The sequence below is a fragment of the Malus sylvestris genome, chromosome 15 (assembly GCF_916048215.2).
Source record: "Malus sylvestris chromosome 15, drMalSylv7.2, whole genome shotgun sequence".
NCBI classification, from domain to species: domain Eukaryota; kingdom Viridiplantae; phylum Streptophyta; class Magnoliopsida; order Rosales; family Rosaceae; genus Malus; species Malus sylvestris.
In genome coordinates this window covers 1647677-1668858 of record NC_062274.1, presented here as the reverse complement: position 1 = coordinate 1668858, position 21182 = coordinate 1647677, and the positions used below count along the sequence as shown (strand labels likewise).

At 37.0% G+C, this 21182-nt stretch overlaps 2 protein-coding genes and 1 long non-coding RNA gene across 6 annotated transcripts; 2 read left to right on the top strand and 1 right to left on the bottom strand.

Moving 5' to 3' along the window:
• The first annotated feature begins 6526 nt into the window (after positions 1-6526).
• LOC126602243 (uncharacterized) lies at positions 6527-11965 on the top strand. 3 transcript variants are annotated; one of them, XR_007616050.1, is made up of 7 exons: positions 6527-7095; positions 7781-7839; positions 8589-8829; positions 8931-8999; positions 9092-9190; positions 10373-10493; positions 11018-11467. It is a non-coding gene; the product is annotated as an uncharacterized LOC126602243 (long non-coding RNA). The 3 variants fall into 3 exon arrangements; XR_007616051.1 differs by lacking the exons at positions 6527-7095; positions 7781-7839 and adding an exon at positions 11498-11965 and having other exon boundaries at positions 8419-8829; positions 11018-11234; XR_007616049.1 differs by lacking the exons at positions 6527-7095; positions 7781-7839 and having other exon boundaries at positions 8419-8829.
• A 2454-nt stretch (positions 11966-14419) lies between these two features.
• LOC126604061 (uncharacterized) lies at positions 14420-16760 on the top strand. Its single transcript, XM_050271135.1, has 6 exons — positions 14420-14773; positions 15153-15298; positions 15388-15564; positions 15651-15749; positions 15831-16076; positions 16225-16760. The coding sequence occupies exons 2-6, from the start codon at positions 15230-15232 to the stop codon at positions 16522-16524; spliced, it is 891 nt and encodes a 296-aa protein (XP_050127092.1). The 5' UTR covers positions 14420-14773; positions 15153-15229; the 3' UTR covers positions 16525-16760.
• A 200-nt stretch (positions 16761-16960) lies between these two features.
• LOC126604060 (uncharacterized protein At1g01500-like) lies at positions 16961-20735 on the bottom strand. 2 transcript variants are annotated; one of them, XM_050271134.1, is made up of 4 exons: positions 20272-20735; positions 19971-20086; positions 18502-19317; positions 16961-17495 (listed from the first exon to the last, which is right to left on the bottom strand). In XM_050271134.1, exons 3-4 carry the CDS (start codon positions 19207-19209, stop codon positions 17262-17264), a joined length of 942 nt encoding a protein of 313 aa, XP_050127091.1. In that variant the 5' UTR covers positions 19210-19317; positions 19971-20086; positions 20272-20735; the 3' UTR covers positions 16961-17261. The 2 variants fall into 2 exon arrangements, with proteins under 2 accessions (XP_050127091.1, XP_050127090.1); XM_050271133.1 differs by lacking the exon at positions 19971-20086 and having other exon boundaries at positions 20272-20734.
• Between the last annotated feature and the right edge of the window lie 447 nt (positions 20736-21182).

The following is a 21182-nucleotide window of genomic DNA, read 5'->3' as shown; positions in this document are numbered from 1 at the left end:
ACCCACCTCCTCGAGCTTCTTCACGCTAACCACTGTCCCTGCCTTCTTGTTCGAGCCCCCGTCGAATTTCTTGATGGTCTAGACCAGCGCACCCAACCCCATCGCGTGGTTCACCGCCTTCGGGTCGCAGAGGGCGCTGGCCTTATTGGGCTTCTTCTGGAAGACCACCAGCTCCCAGTCTTAGGCTATAACTCCTCGGTTTCGCCTCGGCATCGTCAGAAATCTAGAGATATATAGAGAGAGTTTCCTGGATTTTTGTTTGTGTTTTTTAAGGAGAAGATGATCAGGGACGATGAAGTTTGGTGCGCAATTTCTGGGTTTAGGGATTAGAGAGAAAGAGAGGGTGTGATTTGGGGGCGCCAGAGTACTGGTGCACACATGGCAGTCGATTGAAACAGAGAAAGGGATGGGTTCTACGTGTGTGTGTGTGTGTTTTTTTTTTTTTTTTTATATACATATTTTGCCACATGGCATACATTTGATAGTCACATCAGCACTTAACGGATCTATTGATGAAAAATGTAACGGATGTATTATTTTGAAATAAAATAGTACGTGAGCTATAAAAGTGAAATGTTTTAAAGATGTTGTATGAGGTTGTAATAGACCTCAAACCTGAAGAGCTATCATGTAATTTACCCTAAATTATATTTAAAAAACAACGAAACAAAAAGAAAGGGATTGTACATTTTTCTCTCTCTTGCGGCGGCTCATCAACGACATGATTTTTTTTTTTGTTTTTTTGGTCAGCATCAATTATGTGATTGATTACTTTGTCAAACATACTATCCAGAAGATAGAAAGAGCGAGACTTTTTTTAAAATTTACAAACAAAGCAATACAAATATAAATTGACAACAAACTAAGAATAGTATTTATATTGGACCTCAATAAAATCTTGCCGGAATTTTCAATCCGATCTAAAGAAAAAGACCGTCCCGCACGACGAAAGGATCTATTCTCAAATGTCAATACATAATCAAATTACAAGATATCCCTAAGCAAATCAGGGGAATCTTCCATCCACCAAACATATAGCGTATAACCATTGTTGTGCTGTGAGCGTTAACCGTGTGACAAAGAACGAGACATTTAAGTGATTTTTTTTTGTTATCACACATTGATGACATACTAATTTTATTAGTCCCTTTTGTGGTGATTAAGTCTTAGCCTAAGCTTGCTTATATTTGAGTTCTCTATCAATTATTTTTTTGTCCTTTTTCAATCCAATTTTCCCTCAAAATCTTCCGTTTGTGGTTGTTTTGGGTAGTGTGGGTTTGGCAAGAGATGAAGTTGAGTTTTAATGATGTGGGTTTTCTAGATTATAGTGCTGCTTTCATCCATGTTAGATTTGCCTTTTTGAGCTTGAATCTTTCTTTCATGTCTCATGGTGACGTTGGTACGATTTATCGTAATATAATCGATGCTTTTGTTTGTGGTTTTGAATGTAGAGTCATTATTGTAAACGTCACTAGTTGTTTCTTTAGCAGTTTCTTTTTTAAGTTGGCGTTGCTTGTATGTAAATAGTGTTCTTTTACTAGTTTTGCTGGCAATTTTGTACGCAAAGTCTCTCATAAGGCGGGTTATGATGTGATTGATTTTCTAATTGCCAAGATTGAAGTACATTTGGCTTCAGAGTGCTGGATGTGTTATCATGCTAGTCATACCCAAAGATCTGCCGATATGGTGAGATTGGCCAAGTTGACCTTATTTTTTGTTTTGAAATCTATTTTGTTTGAGGATCATTCAGATTTAACTCAAGATACTCTATTTGAAGTTTATACCTTTTCTTATAATGGTAATAAAACTGTTACTGTGTTGCCTGAAAAATATCATTTCCTCCATAGTCTTGGTACCACATGAGGCGTTGTTAATCCCACTCACACACACCGTCATTAGCTAGAGACTCCAACTGAATCAACACCTTTGTTTCAATTTCCATTCGATCACCCTGAAAGCACCCCTCAAATAATTAACAAATAAACCTACATATTTCACGTTGGTATTTTTATTATTATAAACTCATTTGTATCAAACAATAACCAAAAAAAAGTCATTAGTCAAATGTTGAATTAAGGTGCATCAAGCTGATTAGTGAAATGTGTGATTTTCTTCCAGGCTTGCTACGTGGCTTTATCATTATTATTTAAGCTCATCCAATAGTATTTTTTTGTTTATGTACGACATAATATGAGAAATGTAAAGGATATTTTTGTAAATGTGTGATTCTACGTGAATTTTCTAATTTCTTATTTTTTGCACAATATTTTATAATATTTACGTAGAAATTAACTTTAAATTATGAGGTAATAAAGAATTATATAGAATATCATTTTAAAAGAATCTTCTTAACACTTCTTATATAATATGAAGCATAATTCTCTCCCCTCCTTAACATTTCTCATATAATATGTCTCTTAATGTTTGACGAATTTTTAAGACTATCACGTATACAAGATAAATTGTATGATGTAGATCACGGGTGGCCGTAGAACTTCCGTATTAAACAATCTGTTTTGATATTATAAAAAAATTTAAAATTCCGTCATAAAATTTAAATAATAAAAGTTCAAAAACAAGATGATAAAAGTCTTCGACCGATCTTATCAGCAGCACCTATCAGCTTTTCCATATTTCAAAATGGCGGTCACCTTTCCACGTAAGTCATCAAATTCCACGAATCTTACGTCTAAATAGTACGAATCCTTGATTTCGTGACTTTTTTCTTCCTTTGAATCAAATGGGATTCACTTATTATGGTCATGATAAACAACTCAGGTTCCCATCAACAATAATATCCATATAAATTTAGACTAGGATTCTCTCTTTGTTTTTTTTCATCTTCTCCTATTACATTCTTTATTTTATCTCTTTTTTTTATAAAAAAATTAATATAAAATATTGATATAATTTAATCGTGATTGTTCAAATAAAAAATAAAAAAAGATAAGAAAATAAACAAAAGGAGAGAATCCTATTCTTATAAATTTTTGTCAATCTTTAGAAAAATACATATGACCAGAAGCCTCGGGTTTTCAAACGTAAAATCCACCCCACTTTAAGTCCTTGTCAAAACTCGCTTTTCATAAAGTATTTATGAATATATGGATATGTCTGCTGTTGTACTTAGTCGTCAAGAGCATGGTGTAAAATATGACCCGTAATTCACTCCATGAATCTAGAGGTGGATGTTGTGGCCTTTGAAATTAGGATGTGATATTCACACATTTTTTTTTACTTTTTTCATACTTTTTTAGTTTTCAACGGTCGGATCGGATGAATTAAAGAAGATCAATAGACAGAAATTAACAAGAGTATGTGAGAAGTAAAAATGAATGTATGGATAACACATCTTTTGAAATTAAGGAACTGTCATAATTGGGTTCCCCTTCTTTGGAAGGGACAAAAGTTTTGGCAATTGTCAAAACACAATTTCTTCACTTTAACTGCTGCTAGCGACACAACACCAGAAAAATTAATGAATAGATTCCCCACACGGCAATAAATGGTTCAAACAGCCCCCAATTTTGAATTATTTTTAAGCCGTAGGGCTTCTTTGAATTTACAATAAAACCTCTATAAAGTCATTGAGTTGAAATTTCTTTTTTCAATCATTGCGTTCCTTTGAATTTACAATAAAACCTCTATGAAGTCATTGAGTTGACATTTCTTTTTTCAACCATTGCACTCCTTTGAATTTACAATAAAACCTCTGTAAAGTCATAAGGTTGGAACCAAACTAATTTCATAACTTGTAGTAATAAAATTATTATTTATGACATGTTTACCGTTAATGAATGTTTATTTCTTAAATATGATTCCTTAAGCGCCAAATGTTCTATTTCTTGTACATTTGTATTTTCTTTACTTGTACTCTAATGCGTTCATTTCAAAAAAAAAGGACCTTTACAAGCAAAATGTATTCTTCAAGCTAAATAGGATTTCATCACTTAAGATTTTGCCGACGAAAAGTTGTCAGGGAAATTTGGTCGCGCAAAGGGTGTCGCTACAGATTTCGTCCGACGACTTTTTAATATTCGTCGTGAAAATGGTACTCGCTCGATGATAATATTTTGTCGAATAAAGTGCGTTGACCAAGTTGGCCCGACGGACCAAACTCATTACCCCATTATTTCGTTGGATTTCCATAAATAAAATATTTATATTATTTTGCTCGACAAAAATATTTCAGCAATCAGTTTATTTTATTTTATTTTTGAAAATGTATTAATCTAAAAAAAATTATTTAATTCGATTAAAAAAATATTCGTACAAATGTATACAAGAAATGCTAAACTAACTACAAATATTGCAGTGCTTTGGTGGATGGCAACTGAAAGTCACTCGGAGGATCGGGGAAGCGAATGACAAATGTTGTCATTGCCTGGGCTCTGCAAGAAATGTATTGCTGAAACTGGTATTATCGCTGGTACGCATGACTTTCTTGCTGGCTCGCTAACTCCATCTCCAGATGCTCCTTTATAAAAAATTACAAAGAAATAAGGTTTTATTTAATAAAATAGAAGAAAGATGGATGAGAATCTAATTTTATTAAAAACAAAAAATTGAAATTAAAATTAAAAAAAGACTTACCAGAAATGTCGAACTTTGAATATAAATGAAAATATTTTTGCTCATCATACTAAAGTAGTGCTAATACTCACCACCATATTTATCACACATGAATGAGTTTAAATACTGAGCCAATCACCCAAAATAAATGGCAAATTGCCCTTTTATTGCCATGCTTCCAAAAAATTTGGTATAGCCCATCAAAACAACCTAAGAGCAACTTCAGCCCTATCTTTTAGGCTGGCACCCAAAAAAACCCATCCACCCTTAAAAATAGGCTAGCCCAAAGTTCAAGTCAGTTTGTAGGCCGGCCCAAAATGAGTTGAGGTAGGAACCGGCCTATCTGGCGTCATGCTAATGCCAGCATGATGTCAGTGGGCAACACAAATTTTTTTTTTTTGCGTCAGGCTTGTGGAAAACACGCTCGTGTGGTTGTGCGTCCCCGACAAGGCAACAAGTGATGGGCCCGTGTTGTAGGTGCACTAAAAGGGCACGGGACATGGGTTACGTGGCTAAGCCTTGATCGTTGGATTTCCGACGGCTAGTTTTATGTAGGGGTGGGTTCGATACGGTTACCGTACCAAAACCCTCGTATCAATTACCGTACCAAATTTTCGGTTTGGTAAAATCTATTACCATTACCATACCAAACTTTCGGTATACCGAAGTTTGGTATTGCCAAATGTTCGGTTGGCATGGTATGGCAATGGTAATTGCCACTTTATTTTGAGACAAAATCTGTTTTTGCTTTGTTCAACATTTCATATTTTGTGCCTCTGTAATAAGACAAAGATATATAAACCAAATGCATAGACAGAAGAAAATTCTCATAACAAGTGCCCAAACGGATTTTGGATTTCCACCTTCAAATGGATTTACAGCCACATGAAATGTTGATGAATTACTTGAAAATTATACGCCTGAAACAAAGAATGGAAACATAAAGCAGTAATTTAAATTGTAGCCTAAATTCATCTATTATTCATCATTCATAATTTACACACACAATAATTCAAATTATGCATCAAAATGAAAATTAAGCTTACAATCCAAATAGAAGTTACAAACCAAAACAAATAGAAGTTAACAATCCAAATAGAAGTTAAAGTTTCAAACCAAAGGAAAATTGAAACTAAACTTCAACAGGTAAAATTCATTGATCAATTCTTCAAGTTTAAGATGTCGAAGCTTTTGGAGGAGGCATTGAACTTGTAGAAGATTGAGTTTATGTTAAGCCTATATTACAAACAAAGAAAACATATTAGTAGCAAGAAGAATTAAAGTTGAAAACCATTTAACAAACAAAGAAAATATATTATAATTTATAAATATGTGTTATATTATAATTATATATTATATAATTTATATAAATTATATATTATATTATATTTTCGGTACGGTATGGTAATACCGTGGTAATGGTATCCATTACCAATACCGTACCACTAACTTTCGGTACGGTACAATACCGTACCATTACCGTTGCCACAAAAAATTTGGCACAAAATCAGTATGGCACGGTTGACAATTCGGTTGGTATGGCAATTTGGTAAAAAAATCCATCCCTAGTTTTATGGGCCATTGGATTTCCAACAATAAAAAAAATCTGAAATTCAAACCCAACGGCTAGTGATGTGGCACAATCTATGTGACGACCTGTCCCTAATTTTACGTTTTTATAAATTTTAAAATCGTGATTTTACGAAAATTCCCTTAGAGGCAAAGGTATTAACTTTCTTTGACCAACGTATAGTGAGACGTACGAAATATTATTTTGGCGTATTCTTGAAGTACTCGACGATACAAACGCGAAGGCGCAATCGGAATTGAAATCGAAGCTACGGTTAAAATTTAACGAAACATCGAATACCGAAGACAAATTAATAAATTTCATAATTGATAGATATTTTTCTGTGACTTGTTTTAGGGAGCCATGTGTGTGGCTGGGGTGGAAACAAGTTGTGAAGAAGGAGAATGTTGGACGGAATAGAAGAATGGAGAATGAGAGTTTCAGGAGGGGGTGGTGGCGAATCGGATGAGGAGAAAGGAAGAGGTTGCCCAATGGAGAGAGAAGGAAATGAAGGGAAAGGAGAGAGATGAGTGGCACCCAACCAAGACCTTCATCCCCTTCACCCCTGTACCTACGTACTCGATCGGGGGTGCCATTGGGTTCGAAGCAGTTTCCGGCGATCCTCGCCTATTTTTCGAAGATTTTCACCCATTCACCACCACCAAACCTCATCACTATATCCCAACATCCAATTCTAGACAAAATTGACACGAAATGGTGGAGATTTCACGAAGAATACCATGTGGGTGCCGCGGAAGACTTGCCCAAAATCTACCAATTCTGAAATGTTTTCCTTCAATTACCACCACCAAAACACTCCTCAAGAGGTCAGGAACAATGCCCAATCAATGGTTGAAGCGTCGGAGTTGATTTGAGGACAAATCAAGAACACCCAAATTCTAGAGTTCATGGTGATTTGAGGCTTTTCTCGGCCAAATTGGACTTGGCCACAGGTATAAAACTTTCTCTACTCACTGAGATCTTCATTTCTGTCAAGTTTGAGAATTTTTAGAAATAATTGAATTTTCCGACGAGTCGGGGCGATCGGCTGCTGTGTGCGGCGGCACGTGGGCGGAGACCCCACCTGACCTTCCTAGGCTAAATTTGATAGCCCAATTGCATATGTGAAGCCATTGCATGAAATTTCATCGTTTGAACATAGTTTTGATAAATACATCTACTTGATCCTTATATGAATTGACGATCCAACCGTTGGATCGTCACCAAACTTTAATACATTATAGTATGTAATATTTCAAGATATTAGAAACTTATGGATTAGGAATCCGACCTGCAGATCTTCCCAAATTGGATTTGTAAGTTTGTAAAATAAAACGTCGGCCGCCACTTAATTTTAGCAATTGACGGAGATCTGACCGTCGGATCGTTCCGAAACTTTAGGATGTTGTTCTAGAAGCATAATATAGATCTCTGAAAATTACGGATAGGAAATCCAAGAGCGGATCTTCTGGATCGAGTTACGTATGGTTGTGGACCCTACAGTCGATCTTTGATCGACGGTTTACTTTTGGTCAATAGGTTACCAATCATTCTAAAACGTCCTTGGGGGATGTGTTTTATGTAAGTTATGTTTTCTATTGATAAGAATTCTGAGACGTGATTTGATAATTGTTCTAGGCGACGATCATTCGTGACGCCTTGATATTGGTGTTAGGGAGTTGTAGCGCGGACTCCAGGTGAGTGGGCATTTTCTTTCTATATATATGTATGTATGTTACGGTTTCCAAAATGTTTTCTTAAATGATTTATGTTTTGAATGCCATGTCATAATGAGTTGCATTTTGACTATTGCACTGTTATACTTGAGAATTATATTATTTGATGTTGTGGAGACTCAGGTAAGCTTCAGGTGAGTATTATGTGATTAAATGGGTTGTATTGCATTGGTATGCATATATTTATTTAGAGCTCATCATGGTTGCACCCTGTGACAACCCGTCCCAAATTTTACAATTTTATAAATTTTAAAAGCGTGAATTGACGAAAATGCCTTGGAGCCGAGGACTTTGATTTTTGTTGTCCGTCGTCTAGAGGAACGTATGACTTATTCTTTTGGCGTATTTGTATAGTACTCGTTGGTATGAACGCATAGACGAAAGCCGTTTGCAAGTCCGAATTATAACTGTATAGTTACGGACATTTGAAATTGGTTAGTTAAAGTTTAGTTTAAATTATTAGAAATCCCACCTTGTGGGAGTAGCCACCAATCAGATTTTTAAAAAGGTTAGGAGTTGCCCAATCAGGAGGAGAGGAAATGAGGGACCCGAAATGGGTCATTTTTGACCCGCGAACCAACAATTTTGACCTGGCCATATCTCCTTCATACGAACTCCTTTTTGGGTGATCTTGGTATCCATGGAAATCCCTTGATGAGCCCTACATCCTAGTGGTGTTAGATTTCCCTATTTCTTTTCCATTTTTCCAGTTCGAAGCCACAAGCTCACGGTTGTTCCAGCGGCTTTATCCCTCTTCCCGGTGGCTCCGACAAGTTTCACCATCCATGACCAGCACAAAAAGACTTCTCTCAACCCCAAGAACAAAGCCCAAGCAGTGTTGGAAGCGTCAGAGTTCGATTCGAAGCCGAATCAAAGCACACCTTTTTCTAGGGTTTCGGCAGGTTTAAGTGAAATTGGAGCCTTTCCTGGTTAAATTGGACTTGGACACAGGTATAAATCGATTCTTCATGTTGTGTAGATGAATTTTCATGTTTGGATCGTGTGATTTGGTGGAGAAATGATAAAGTTATAACGATTTAAAATTTGCCTAGTTTCTGACGACCTCTGCCACTTTTGAGGCGTTTTCCGGCAAAATAACGGTGAGATAGCCATCGTGTAAGGTACCAGTCTCTTCATCTCGTTGAGAACTATGATTTTCGTTTTTGAATCACTTGTTTTCGTTGAGTATTGACAAAGTTATGGACGTTGAAAGGTTGCCCAGAAATTCCGGCGAGTTACCAGTTTTCCCGCGGACAGCCGTATTTCAGACCATTTTCCGGCCACCTCCTGCAACCATTTGGACTCCAAGCTGGTATAATCTTGTTCTAAATTTCTATAGCTTCGATTTGGTATATTATGGGTAGAATTTTGTTGAGAAACAAGTGAGATATGGTGTTCCAAAGATCGCCCAGGAAATCTGCAAAAACTGCAGAATCTGGCAAAGTCCCATTAAGGTCCACCACTTAATTAGAATAGTAATCGACGATCCGACCGTTGGATCATCACCAAACTTTAATACATTATAGTACATAATATTTGAAGGCCATAGAAACTTACAGATCAGGAATCCGACTACGGATCTTCCCGAATTAGATGTGTAAGTTTATAAAATAAATGTTAACCGCCACTTGGTTTTGGGCAATTAGCTGAGATCTGACCGTTTGATCGCAATGAAATTTTAGTATGTTATTCTAAAAGCATAATGTGGATCTTTGGAAGTTGCAGATTGAAAATCTAATATGCGGATCTTCCGGATCGAGTTATACAGGGTTGTAGACCCTACCGTCGATTTTTGATCGACGATTGACTTATGGTCAATGGGTCTCAAACTATTTTAGAATGTCCTTGAGGATGTGTTTTATGTGAATTACGTATTCTATTGATGAGAGTTATGAGATGTGATTCTATAATTATTCCAAGCGCCAATCATTCGAGACACCTCGATGTGCGTGCTAGAGAATCATAGCGTGGACTCCAGGTGAGTGAATCTTTTCCTTTTATCATAGGTATATAATTGATAGCTCCTCAAACGCTTCTAAAGTGAATTGTGCATGTTACCTACAATTAATTATTGTGAATTATGAATGGCTTGATCCCTAATTAGGGTACGTAGACAGTCTAACGAGACGTTAGATGCAGTCACATAATAAATGAGACTAAATAACAGAGACAATAGCCTTGTTTAGGGAATTGAGTAATGTGAGGGACATTGGTGGAAAATATAAGATTTAACCCTATGATTTGGTGGTTAATTATTGGTCATACATTAATGTATGAACAATCAGGAGATTGAAGTAAGAAATGTAAGTAATGATAGTTAATTAAACTAGTATCTAATTGGGCTTATCATTGATAATTATCTCCAAAAATAAGTAGTTCAGGAGTAAGGTATGTGATCGATCCGCTTAAATTTATCCCTACGCTGCTTGTTCTTACCTGGCTATGTTTGTTGACTGATTTTCTCATATGTTTTTTCGGTAACTGTTGTTTTCAGTCGATTACCCGGTGCTGATTGTCCACTGGATCGGATTTGGTAGTTGACCCGGTTGTGATGATTACGATGATTCAATTAGCTTACATGGAGAAGGCGGATTCCGATTTGGCTTCACGGAGAGGTACTAACTTCGATTCGTTACTTAATAATTAAAATTGCAGCTCTCAATTAACTTATACTCATTGACTACCTACAAATGCAGTAAAAACCAGGTGAAGAAAAATCTACAAGGGTTCGGTTTGGCTAGTGATGTATAGAAACAAATTAGGGCTCAGTTGGTTGCTAGGTTTCCACGCTATATCATGTTACATTTTAGTATAACAATAAACGTTGCTACATTATGTTGCAACTCTTGAAGATCTTTCATATTCCGTAAAATGTTGTTGTTCGGTATTCATTTATGCTTTAGTATGTATACATCTATTTTCAATTTTCAAGTTTGGTGAATGATATATAGATGCATATTAAGAAAACTGCTAATAGTCCCTTAAGCTTCTTTTGAGCTTATCGCATCTTTTGTTGGATGATTCCCCAATGACATCAAAAATAAAGCATTTAGGCTTGTATTATTTGGCGCCTATTTCCGTTTGCTTTGTTTCGTACTCACAACACATGCATTTTCTATACCATTACTTCAAACCGCAGTCATGACTTGTAGAGAATAGCTTATATGATCGTTCACCTAAGGGCTCATGTCGAAGAGTGCTGGGCTTATTTGCAAACTGGTTCATCACGTACTTGTTATGTGGAAGAATGCTGACCTGATCTTAGAGCTCGTTCATAACACTCTCTTTGCGTGGAAGAGTGCTGGCTTAGTCAGAAGGCGATCTCTTTTGGTGAATTGGAAGAAAACAGTTCCGAGGTATCCTTCGTGAGATTTCTTCTATCAGGGTGGTTGTATTTGACTTCTTAATAGTTTTAATCAAGTCTCAGTACGCTTCATGTTTGTGTTGGCGGTTTCTTTAATTTGTGATAGCTTTCAGTTTCAACGAGATTTTACTTTCGTGTCATGTCTGAGAGGTGGTCTGTGAATTGGTTTACTTTTGTCCATGTACATCTTACAATGCTGTTTATACTGATGCGTTCTAAAACTTACTGTATCTGCTTTTCTTTCTACTTCTTCAGCTACTCGGATGGAGCTATACCTTAATGCATGTATATTGATTCTTTTGTGTTCGAACTCAGGCTATACTATGGTTGTGAATCTGTGATTGTGCGAAAACTTTTAGATTTTGTATTGTCTACAAAGCGTGTCATTCTTCCTTTAAATTGTGACTCGTACGACATTGGCCAATTTTCCTCAGAAACTAAAATAAATGACCAAATTCCCTCTTATCATGCTTCCAAAAATTTGATGTTTTGTGAGGAAACATCCCGTAGCCGAAAATTGGCCTTTGCAATAGTTTCGCGAGGAAATCAGCTGTTGGGGTACAAGTTCGGGTCAGTTGGCAGAATGCTATCTTTTGTAATGGTTTAGGGAATTGGATCCCATCTGGATCCATTTTGTGGGGATTCTAGAGATCTCCACATCGTAACCATTCATCGTGTATCGTGCGGTAAAAAATTATTTGATTTTTTTAATTTAAAATTAAACATAAATAGTATCTAATAAAAATTAACTGTACGATGTACGATGAACGGTTGAATGTGGGGATCGGATCCTCACAAAGTGAATCCGAAGAAGATCCTTGTCCATAGTTTAGAGAGGAAATCAGAGGGACAAGTTCAGGTCGGTTGGCAGAATGCTCCAGTAGTATCAAGGGGTGTGCTATCCACACACCCCAAATTACTTCTCACACACCCTTGTTAATTTCTATCCGTTGATCTTCTTCAATTCATCCGATCCGACGGCCGAAAATTAGAAGGGTGTGTGAGAAGTAAAATGGGGTGTGTGGATATCACACCCCTAGTATCAAATGGGGAAAAATGGTGTAGGTGGGCATGTCTTCGATTTCATTTGACATTGGCTAGGCACTTGCAAGTTGGACGATGCAGCACCCACCGCTTTTCGAACACGTCCACCACTTGGACATAGTGGTGCCGACTCACTGGTTTTACTTTTCCTCCTCTATATTAGTCACACTATTTGGCTCTATATTTGGATGGAAGATTATTGTGCCAATAAAACTTCGGTAAAATTAGAAAAACTTGCATGTAATGTTGGGTGGAATCAGAATACATGGAAAGCTCATATGCTAGCGTGATTTGGCTGCCTTTTCCTTGAAGTTTATTTGTTTTGAATATGATATGTGTTTTGGTTTGTGTGCAAAGGAATGACTTTTGAAGTGTAAAAAGCCGAGTTTTATCAAATTAATCCTAAGAAGATGATTTGTTTTAATCACATTTTCTTCTCATGTAAGCTATGTTTATTTCTGTATGTTTCTTTACTCTTGCGATTTATTCATGCACTTGGTCAACAAGGAAAAAGCAACATCAACTAAAAAAACAAGGAAAATGTAGCAAACCCAATGGGTTGGTGAAAGTAACAAACCCTACGGTTTAAATGTGTTGTGACTGTAAACCCAAAAACCCATGTCATAGTCATTTCTTACTTTTACCAATACTAGATAAAGCTCACACGTGTGTATATAAAAAGTAAAACAAAAACTATCATATAGAAATGTATTTTTTTCTTTTTTTAATTAAAAATATTACCATGGCAATGTGGGTGATGTTTGAAAAATAAAGAGAAAAATTGGTTATTTACGTTAACTGGATAAAAAATTAGGCTAAGCTTCATAATAGATTAAGAATAATGTGGTTTAAATTTATCTTTAGTAAGAATCGAATCTAAAACTTCTCATTGAAAATCATAATAGATTAAGAATAATGTGATTCAAATTCGTTTTTAGTAAAAACCGAATCTAAAACTTCTCACTGAAAATAAAAAATACCAAATCGTAGTACTAAAGGTTTTCATTTTATTGACAAAGAAAGTTTTGTTCACGGCAGTTTGGAATACCTTCTAGAATCCATATATTCATCTTTTTCGTTTTTCCTCCGCATCTCTTTACGGTTTCCTACTAAATTTTCCCCGGTTGCAACTTGCAATGTTCCAAGAATCCGCCACGTTGAGAGGCATCGAACGAAGACCATGATTCTCTTATCAGAGGCCACACGTGCAAATATTAAGTGCATGAAAAAAACACGTGGGCGTGGGTTTGGCCGCACGTCATCACTCGAAAGATCACAAGGCAGTGGCTCTAGCATTGCCGCCAGGAAAAATACAGAAAAAGGAAAGCGCAGACCCGAGAAATTGCATTTCACACAAGAGATATGATCCTCGCCGTATCATTTTTATGATGATTCTTGGAATCTTCTGATTATATATGTTTATTGTATATTATGAGATCAGTTTTTGTCAGTTATTATTTATATTCAATTATAGCTAAATTGGATTAATGGTCTTGTGATGAGAGAGTAATTGGAAGATAGCCCTTGTGGTGAAAAAATTCATATTTAAATCTTTGTGGTGAACTCCGTTATGATTTAAGCCTAAAATTAACATTTATGTAAACTCTCTGATAACCCAAAATTAACAATCCCATCCTTTTCCCAAAGATTTCATTGGATTTTAAATTTTTTGGTCCAAAGCAGTGTCACTTTTTGTGTTCTTTGAGTTAATTCAATCCGAGCGAGTTTTTAAATTTTAGCTCTTTCTCTGAGTAGGATTCCCAGACGAAAAAAAGGAGCCTGAGATTTGATATGGGTTGTGAAGTTTCAAGCTTTTGGCTCCAATCCCTTGTAATTTATTAACCTTTAGATTTTGTAAAGTTCGAGTAAGTTTAAATTTACCACCCAAATTGCGGTTCTTTCTTATTTTTACAAATCCTGAAGCTTCTTTTACTGCAAAGAGGCTCCAACCACACCATCCTCAATCTGTAAGTCAGTTTTCACAACCCAATATTTCGTTTTTCAATATTTGAATGGAATCGAAGCATGGATCAACGAATTCATAGCCTTGGATGAATGAGTTTTTTTTCTCTTTTAGTTACGAATGTTGAATGGGTTAACGTATAGATGCGGAGGATGTTAATTTTGAGTTTAAATCCTAACGGAGTTCACCACGAAGGTTTAAATATGATTTTTTTCACCACGAAAGCTATCTTCCGATTACCCTCTCACCACAGGACCATTAATCCAATTTAGCCTTCAATTTTAAATAAAAAAATTTATAATGATTTCTGACTGTACGATGTATGATAAATGGATCTGATTAGAAGATCTTTCCCACTCCATAAAGCTTCGGTCGATAAAGCTTACTCCACTCCATAAAGCTTCGGTCTTTCCTCTTTTATCTTCTTTCTTCACTCGTATCTCGTGTTAGTTTTACAAAAGGTCATCACGTTTCTCTCTCTCTGGGGCAAGCAATTGGCAAGGTTGGAGGCTTTGGATTTCCAGGTAGCAATGAACACTCTCTGCTCATGCTATGTGCTTGGTTTTTATGTTTTTAATTTGTTTTTGTTTCATTTTTCCTAAGAAAATTAAATTATTAGAAAATTTCTGAGTTCTGGGTTTGCTGTAGTTCTTCTGTTTGTGGGGCCCAAGATCTGGAAATATGTCATGACTCCAGCAGTCAACAATTTTTTATTATTGCTGATTTCATTTTTCGTTCTATTTTTTTTTATGGTTAACAATGTTCAATTCTTCTGGAACATGGATTGTTTGATTCTTTGACTTTTAAGATTGGGTTTGGATGGTTGATCTAACACCGCAGTTTGCGTGATTTTTCCTCATTTATTTATCATTTTCTACCCCTCCCTGTTTCATGCAAGTCCAGTAAACGAGCAGCTATTAAGTTCCTGGGTGAAGCTGCACTCAGTTGCGAAGGATTTTGATATCGAAAAATCTGTGGACATGTTTCGCCTCTGGAGCACTTCTCATCAGCAAGAGGACGATCCCTTGAACTTGAACCATGACGCTAAGGTAATGAAAAAGTTTGAAGTATACAAGTTTTCAAGGAAATGTGGAAAAATCTTTCTTAGTTGAGTTCATGAATTGCAATATATATGCAGATCAATGAGCTGAAGGCTGCGATTGGACCGCTATCTGGACGCAGTTTGCAGTTCTGCACTGATGCATGCTTCAGGCGGTACTTGGCGGCGCGAAATTGGAACCTTGGCAAGGCGAAGAAAATGTTGGAGGAAACACTCAAATGGAGGTCAACCTATAAGCCTGAGGAAATCCGCTGGGTAAAATTGCTTTACCTTTTACGATGTTCTCTGTTTCTGATGCTTACATTTCTAGCCGAGTGTTGACGTGATTGTTGTGTTGTCAGCGCGAAGTTGCATGTGAAGGCGAGACTGGGAAAGTTTACAGAGCAAGTTTTCGCGATCGTAGTGGGAGGACTGTTCTTATACTGAGACCGGGAATGCAGGTATTAAGCGTTGTCACTTTGTATTTCTGATTCGTTGAGCATTCACTAGGGCGAAGATTAATGCTACTGGAAATGTTGCAGAACACGGTATCAATAGACAATCAGATGCGGCATCTGGTGTATCTGATTGAGAATGCTGTGTTCAACCTTCCGGAGGGCCAAGAACAAATGGCGTGGCTGATAGACTTCACAGGGTGGACGCTAAGTACTACCGTGCCTGTGAAATCGGCTCGAGACACCATCAACATTTTACAGAACCACTACCCTGAGAGACTAGCAGTAGCATTTCTCTACAATCCCCCACGCATTTTTGAAGCATTTTGGAAGGTTTGAGTTCTGTTCTTCCTATTTGCTTCATTGAACATTACTTCCGCCAAAAGAATCGGGGGTCGTGCGGTTATAATCTAGTAGTTATTCAAATTGATGATAGATAATTGAATCGAGTATCTGAGATTGTTCTGTTCTGTTGATGCAGATTGTCAAGTATTTCTTGGACAACAAGACATTCCACAAGGTTAAGTTCGTTTACCCGAAGAACAAAGATAGCGTGGAGCTTATGAAACAATATTTCGACGAGGAAAATCTCCCTATTGAGTTTGGAGGACCAGCCATACTAAACTATGATCACGAGGAATTCTCTAAACTAATGAATCAAGATGATGTGAAATCAGCTGCATTTTGGTGCCCCGATGACAGACCACCACATTGGGCTAATGGGCGTTCTGGAGCTGAGGTGGCTCCAGAGCCAGTGAGCCTTACACCAGCAGCCAGCTGAGTCTCCCGCCCCTACTCTCAGCGCATGATCGTGATTAAGCACCGGAATCCTCCATAGCAGGAGCTGATAACCCTAAAGTATAGGAGAATAAGTGAGACGGACTAACTGGTTGAGATGTTGCTGTAAGCCTGCAAGCTACGATCCAGTGAGAGATTATCTTAATACTAAACATGTTTAGTGACTACATTATCATTAAGAAAACAAATTAGCAATCTGGCATTGGTTTGTTTTATAAATATCTCATCAAATGTGATGTGGGCGAGACCAATCAGCCAAGGCGTAATTAAAATTCTAAAGCACTTGTTCGCAAAACCTTCATTTTTTCCCGTCTTCTTGCGCCTGAGCTTGAATCTTGTTACCAAGTGTCTAATTTGGGATGGGAAAATGATAAATACGTGCACCGTTCCCCGTTTTAGTCTGATGGCCAGAAATAAAATTTATTAAATCGAATTTTATTAGCTTTGGGGGAAAGAGATGTTATCTACAACAATGAAATACAATATTTTACCATTTATATACTTTTGTCCAAATCAAAGACTGTTTCTCTCTTTCTATCACACCCTTCTTCTAAACAAACCTCTCACCAAGAGTTTATGGAGGAAACAACATAGAACGCGAAACATATAAACTGTCAGCTACACAAACAGTGCTAAGTCAAAATCTGTCGTTCGAGATGCACGTTAAACGCAGACAAGGTTAGCTGCCTTTCGAGATTGAGCACACAAAACACATTGACATCACAACAGACGCCTCTTGAAAGTTCGCGTGGTCGTTTGGTAAGTGCGGACCAGCAAACCGACCCCTATGCCAACTCCAAGGCAAACGCCAAGTCCGATACCCACGCCGACTCTCACACCAGCATTGAACCATGAGAGTTCTCCGTCTTCACCGTCCATATATTCCGTCCTCCTCCAGTACATATTGTTGTACTCGTCCTCGTTCTCCGGCTTGTAGTTTCTGTACTCTGCTACCTGCAATTCAAGAAAGGTTAGGGGATCCCAAAACGTGCAATCCCAACCGAAGAATAAATAACAGAGATATGAACCATAACAAATGAAAGATGCTATGATGACTAATTATTTAGCCCTTGGTAAGTTAACCTTTCCTTCTTTACGCAAGAGATAAAACCAACAGAACAAATTCATGAGTGCCATCTTAACCAGGGTAAATTAAGACAACCATCTTATCAAGATCCCAAAGATAATAAATCGGTGCCAATATAACCTTCAGAATACTGTCTACAACAACCCAGTAGAAGGTGGGGCCCACAATGACGGACCATCCCCACGTCTCGTTGGATGAGGCCAATGTAAGTCTGACTCCAACAAGGATATGAAAAAGAAGACAGAACCGGCAAATTGAATACAACCCCATCTCTTGAAAACTGTGCCCTACCCATAATACCCATGTGCCATAAGATAAGATTCTGTTTGCAAGTCCTTGTTTAACAAGAAGTACGTTTCTGGGCAGGAAGCACAGGCAGGCAGTTGCAAGGCTCGTACGAAAGAGTTAACAAAGGCGACAATTTCACCATACCGCTATATAGTTTTAGATCACTGGGGACCTGCCTCCCAAAAACGACAAAATTGTTCAACACCTCATCTATCAAATGAGTCCTACAGACTACAGTACACTGGTGTGCGGGATGCACCGGTTTTATGGACCGCTAGATTCGAATGTTTGGATTAAAGCATGTAAATCTAGTCATCCACGGAAGCAGACACTGATGCATTGTACAATTTTTGATATCAAATACTGCAATGACTGCAAATAAAGCTTCAAATAATTTTTCGCCTCATAACAAACAAAAACCGACCCTAGAGTGAGGCATTAGATGAACACAGGCGCCTTACAACATGCATATACCGACACTACCCTAAGATACCAGATAAATGCAACTATGGCAAAGCACTGAAGTGAACATAACAAAATTTGAGTTTCAATCTTTCAATACAAAAAAAAAGTTTCAATATGTACCTCCATATCAACTCCACGAGAGACATCTTTCTGGCATTCGGTTGTCTCGTACTCTGGTATTGCACCCAACGTGCTCTTCCTATTGTGTTTCTTTCTAAAATGAAGCTGCAGTGTCTTGGTTAAGATGATCGGTGTGCCAGAGAAGCATCCTGTGATGTAAACTTCAATGGTTGGTGCAGTTAATTCAGCGCCACCAAGATGTTTCCCCTTCAAAAATCCAGTGCAAGCACTGATATCTGATTCACAATTCATGCTCCATCGCTTGACATTGTTTTTTGATTCCCCAATGAAACCGTTGCTATTAGACATCTCTAACACCCCAGAGAGGATGAGATCATCTTTGTCATACACCTCAAATCTCGCGCTCCCCGTCAACCTTATGGTGTCTGTATTCACAAATGTGGCCTCTTCAGACTTCTTATCTACCCGATCCCTTCTAAGATGTGAAGAAACACCTTCAGAGTGAATGCTAGTTTTAGCACCATTGACTTCCAAAAGGGTATCCGGGCTTACAGGAATATGATGGAGAGTCAGAAACTTTGGGGTCGAATCATCAACCTTAAAGTTACTGATCCTCACATAGAAGACTCTCAAATCAAACCAAGATGAAGGTAATTTACTGCAGGGCTGGTAAGGAGAGTATCTTATAATCTGGAGGGCATGATTCTCAACTTCACCATTGCTTGAAACTTCATTTGAACCATCCATTTTTATTTGAGGAGGGCAATCCTCACTGAAATCCCTCAATATTGATCAAAACGGCAATGTCATTGCAGTAGGAACCACACAAGTTGAACTCAGACTGGCATAAGAAACCTGTGAAGAAATAACCAGAATATTTTTGGTTCAGATAATCACAAACAAAGGGGAAAAAACCCAGAAGCCCGGATGGTGAAACTCAAATCCATTAAACCAGCACATAATCAAGAAAAGTTTGCCTTTGCCGGGTAAAACGGTATTTTTGTAAGGGAAAAACAAAACACCCCATTTTTAGAAACAGAAGGTTAGAAATCCATAGATTGAGGAACAAAGAACTCAATCTCACAACTGAAAGAGCAAAAATCCAGCTATATAGGCTAACAAATAGGATTTGAAAACAAAAGGTATATGCTCACTCTTATCTTGAACAAACACAAATCTAACTTCATAGAAAGATGAAACATTTATATGGGAAGTAATTTCCGCACACACGCCTTTTCTCCGTCTGCACACCCTTGTATATTTATAGCCTTTGAATATAAATCAAAGAACATAAATAAACACGAGTGTGCAAAACGAGAATTAAACTGTGCAAATATCATTTCCCATTTATATTAACCTAAAAGTATAGCAATTCAATCAATTTGCTATCCAAATTTACAGATTAATTTTAGAGCCTTTCACTGCATGAACATAGTCTTCAAACAAATAAAATTAAATAAAATTAAACACAATTTATTTGAGCAGAGGATGAAAACAGGAAGACCCACCAGCAGATCCTGGAATTAAGCAAGAATTGAACAATTCAAATCTTCAATCTTCAAATCCAATTCGTAATTTCGTAAAACTTTAAAGGAAAGCAAACGAACTGAAACCAAATTGAATTCTGAAATGTTTGCAAGAGAATATAACAAAATTAGGAAGAAAAACAAAATAAATATGCTGCAAAAGCTGGCCACAACCAGTCAATTCACAGAAGCAGCCAAATCCATCTCTCTTTTCCTCTCAAACGAATCAAGAGCCACAAACAAATAAAGAGAAACAAAAAAAAAATTAAAATAAAAAACTAACCAAGTAATTGATTCAATTCCATCCACAATCTTCAACTGCAGAGAGTGACTTCCCGAATCGCTTTCGAAACTCCTTCAAGGTCGAGGCTTTTGATTCTCCTCCCAGCCCAGAATTCGTGGCTGCGAATCAATATTACGATTGACCCAAGTCCTCCAAAATAAAATAAAATAAAAATAATTGTTGGTTGCTATTGTTGGTGTTTCCTTTTTTTTTGGATGGAAAAATAAAAAGCTTGAGGCTTTTGAGTTTGTGGTGCGTGGATTCTGAGAGTTTCCGAAGAAGGGAATGAAATGGAGATGGGTTTTATAGGGGAGCAGGAATCTGAGAGGGAAATGGGCGTTTTCTTAAATTTTGTTGTTCATCTTATCCGATTGGGGAGGAGGCAGAAGAATTTGGACTTGCTTCCTGTCCCTGAAAACCTGAAAGGGATGGGCAACGCCTAATTGCTTAGTTAGAAATTAATAATTAGTTCTTTTTTAGTGGTGCAGTGTTCGCCCCTCTACTCTCTTTTCTCACCTATCTTTTTTATTCACCACCATAAATAGTTAGAAAACAAATATACTCTCTTCATAAAAAATAAAAAAAATCCATGGTTATTTTTTTGGATTAGTAATACACTTACAATCTATTTATATAATTACTTATATCATCTCTCTAATAGAATTGGAGTCGCCGACTCGTCGATACATGTGAATCTCATTTTTATAAGAATGATAGTACAAATAAATAATAAGAATAATATTTTTGTATTTCCTCAGAGTAAAATTTTTGACACATTGAAAACTAAAAACATTTGAAAAATTGGGGTCCATTTTTATAAATATTTAATTATTAGTTTAGACTTTTTTGGAATTAAATCTTTATTTAATAACTATTTTCAGTTATTTTTTTGTTTAAAAAAATAAATAAAA

Bases quoted from the DNA above. Each gene is read 5' to 3' on its own strand.
- LOC126604060 (XM_050271134.1), bottom strand. From the start codon at position 19,209: ATGGATGGTTCAAATGAAGTTTCAAGCAATGGTGAAGTTGAGAATCAT. The intron at 17,496-18,501 runs GTACATATTGAA...CTTGAATTGCAG, and splicing joins CTCGTGGAGTTGATATGGAG to GTAGCAGAGTACAGAAACTA.
- LOC126604061 (XM_050271135.1), top strand. From the start codon at position 15,230: ATGTTTCGCCTCTGGAGCACTTCTCATCAGCAAGAGGACGATCCCTTG. The intron at 15,299-15,387 runs GTAATGAAAAAG...ATATATATGCAG, and splicing joins ACTTGAACCATGACGCTAAG to ATCAATGAGCTGAAGGCTGC. The intron at 15,750-15,830 runs GTATTAAGCGTT...GAAATGTTGCAG, and splicing joins TACTGAGACCGGGAATGCAG to AACACGGTATCAATAGACAA.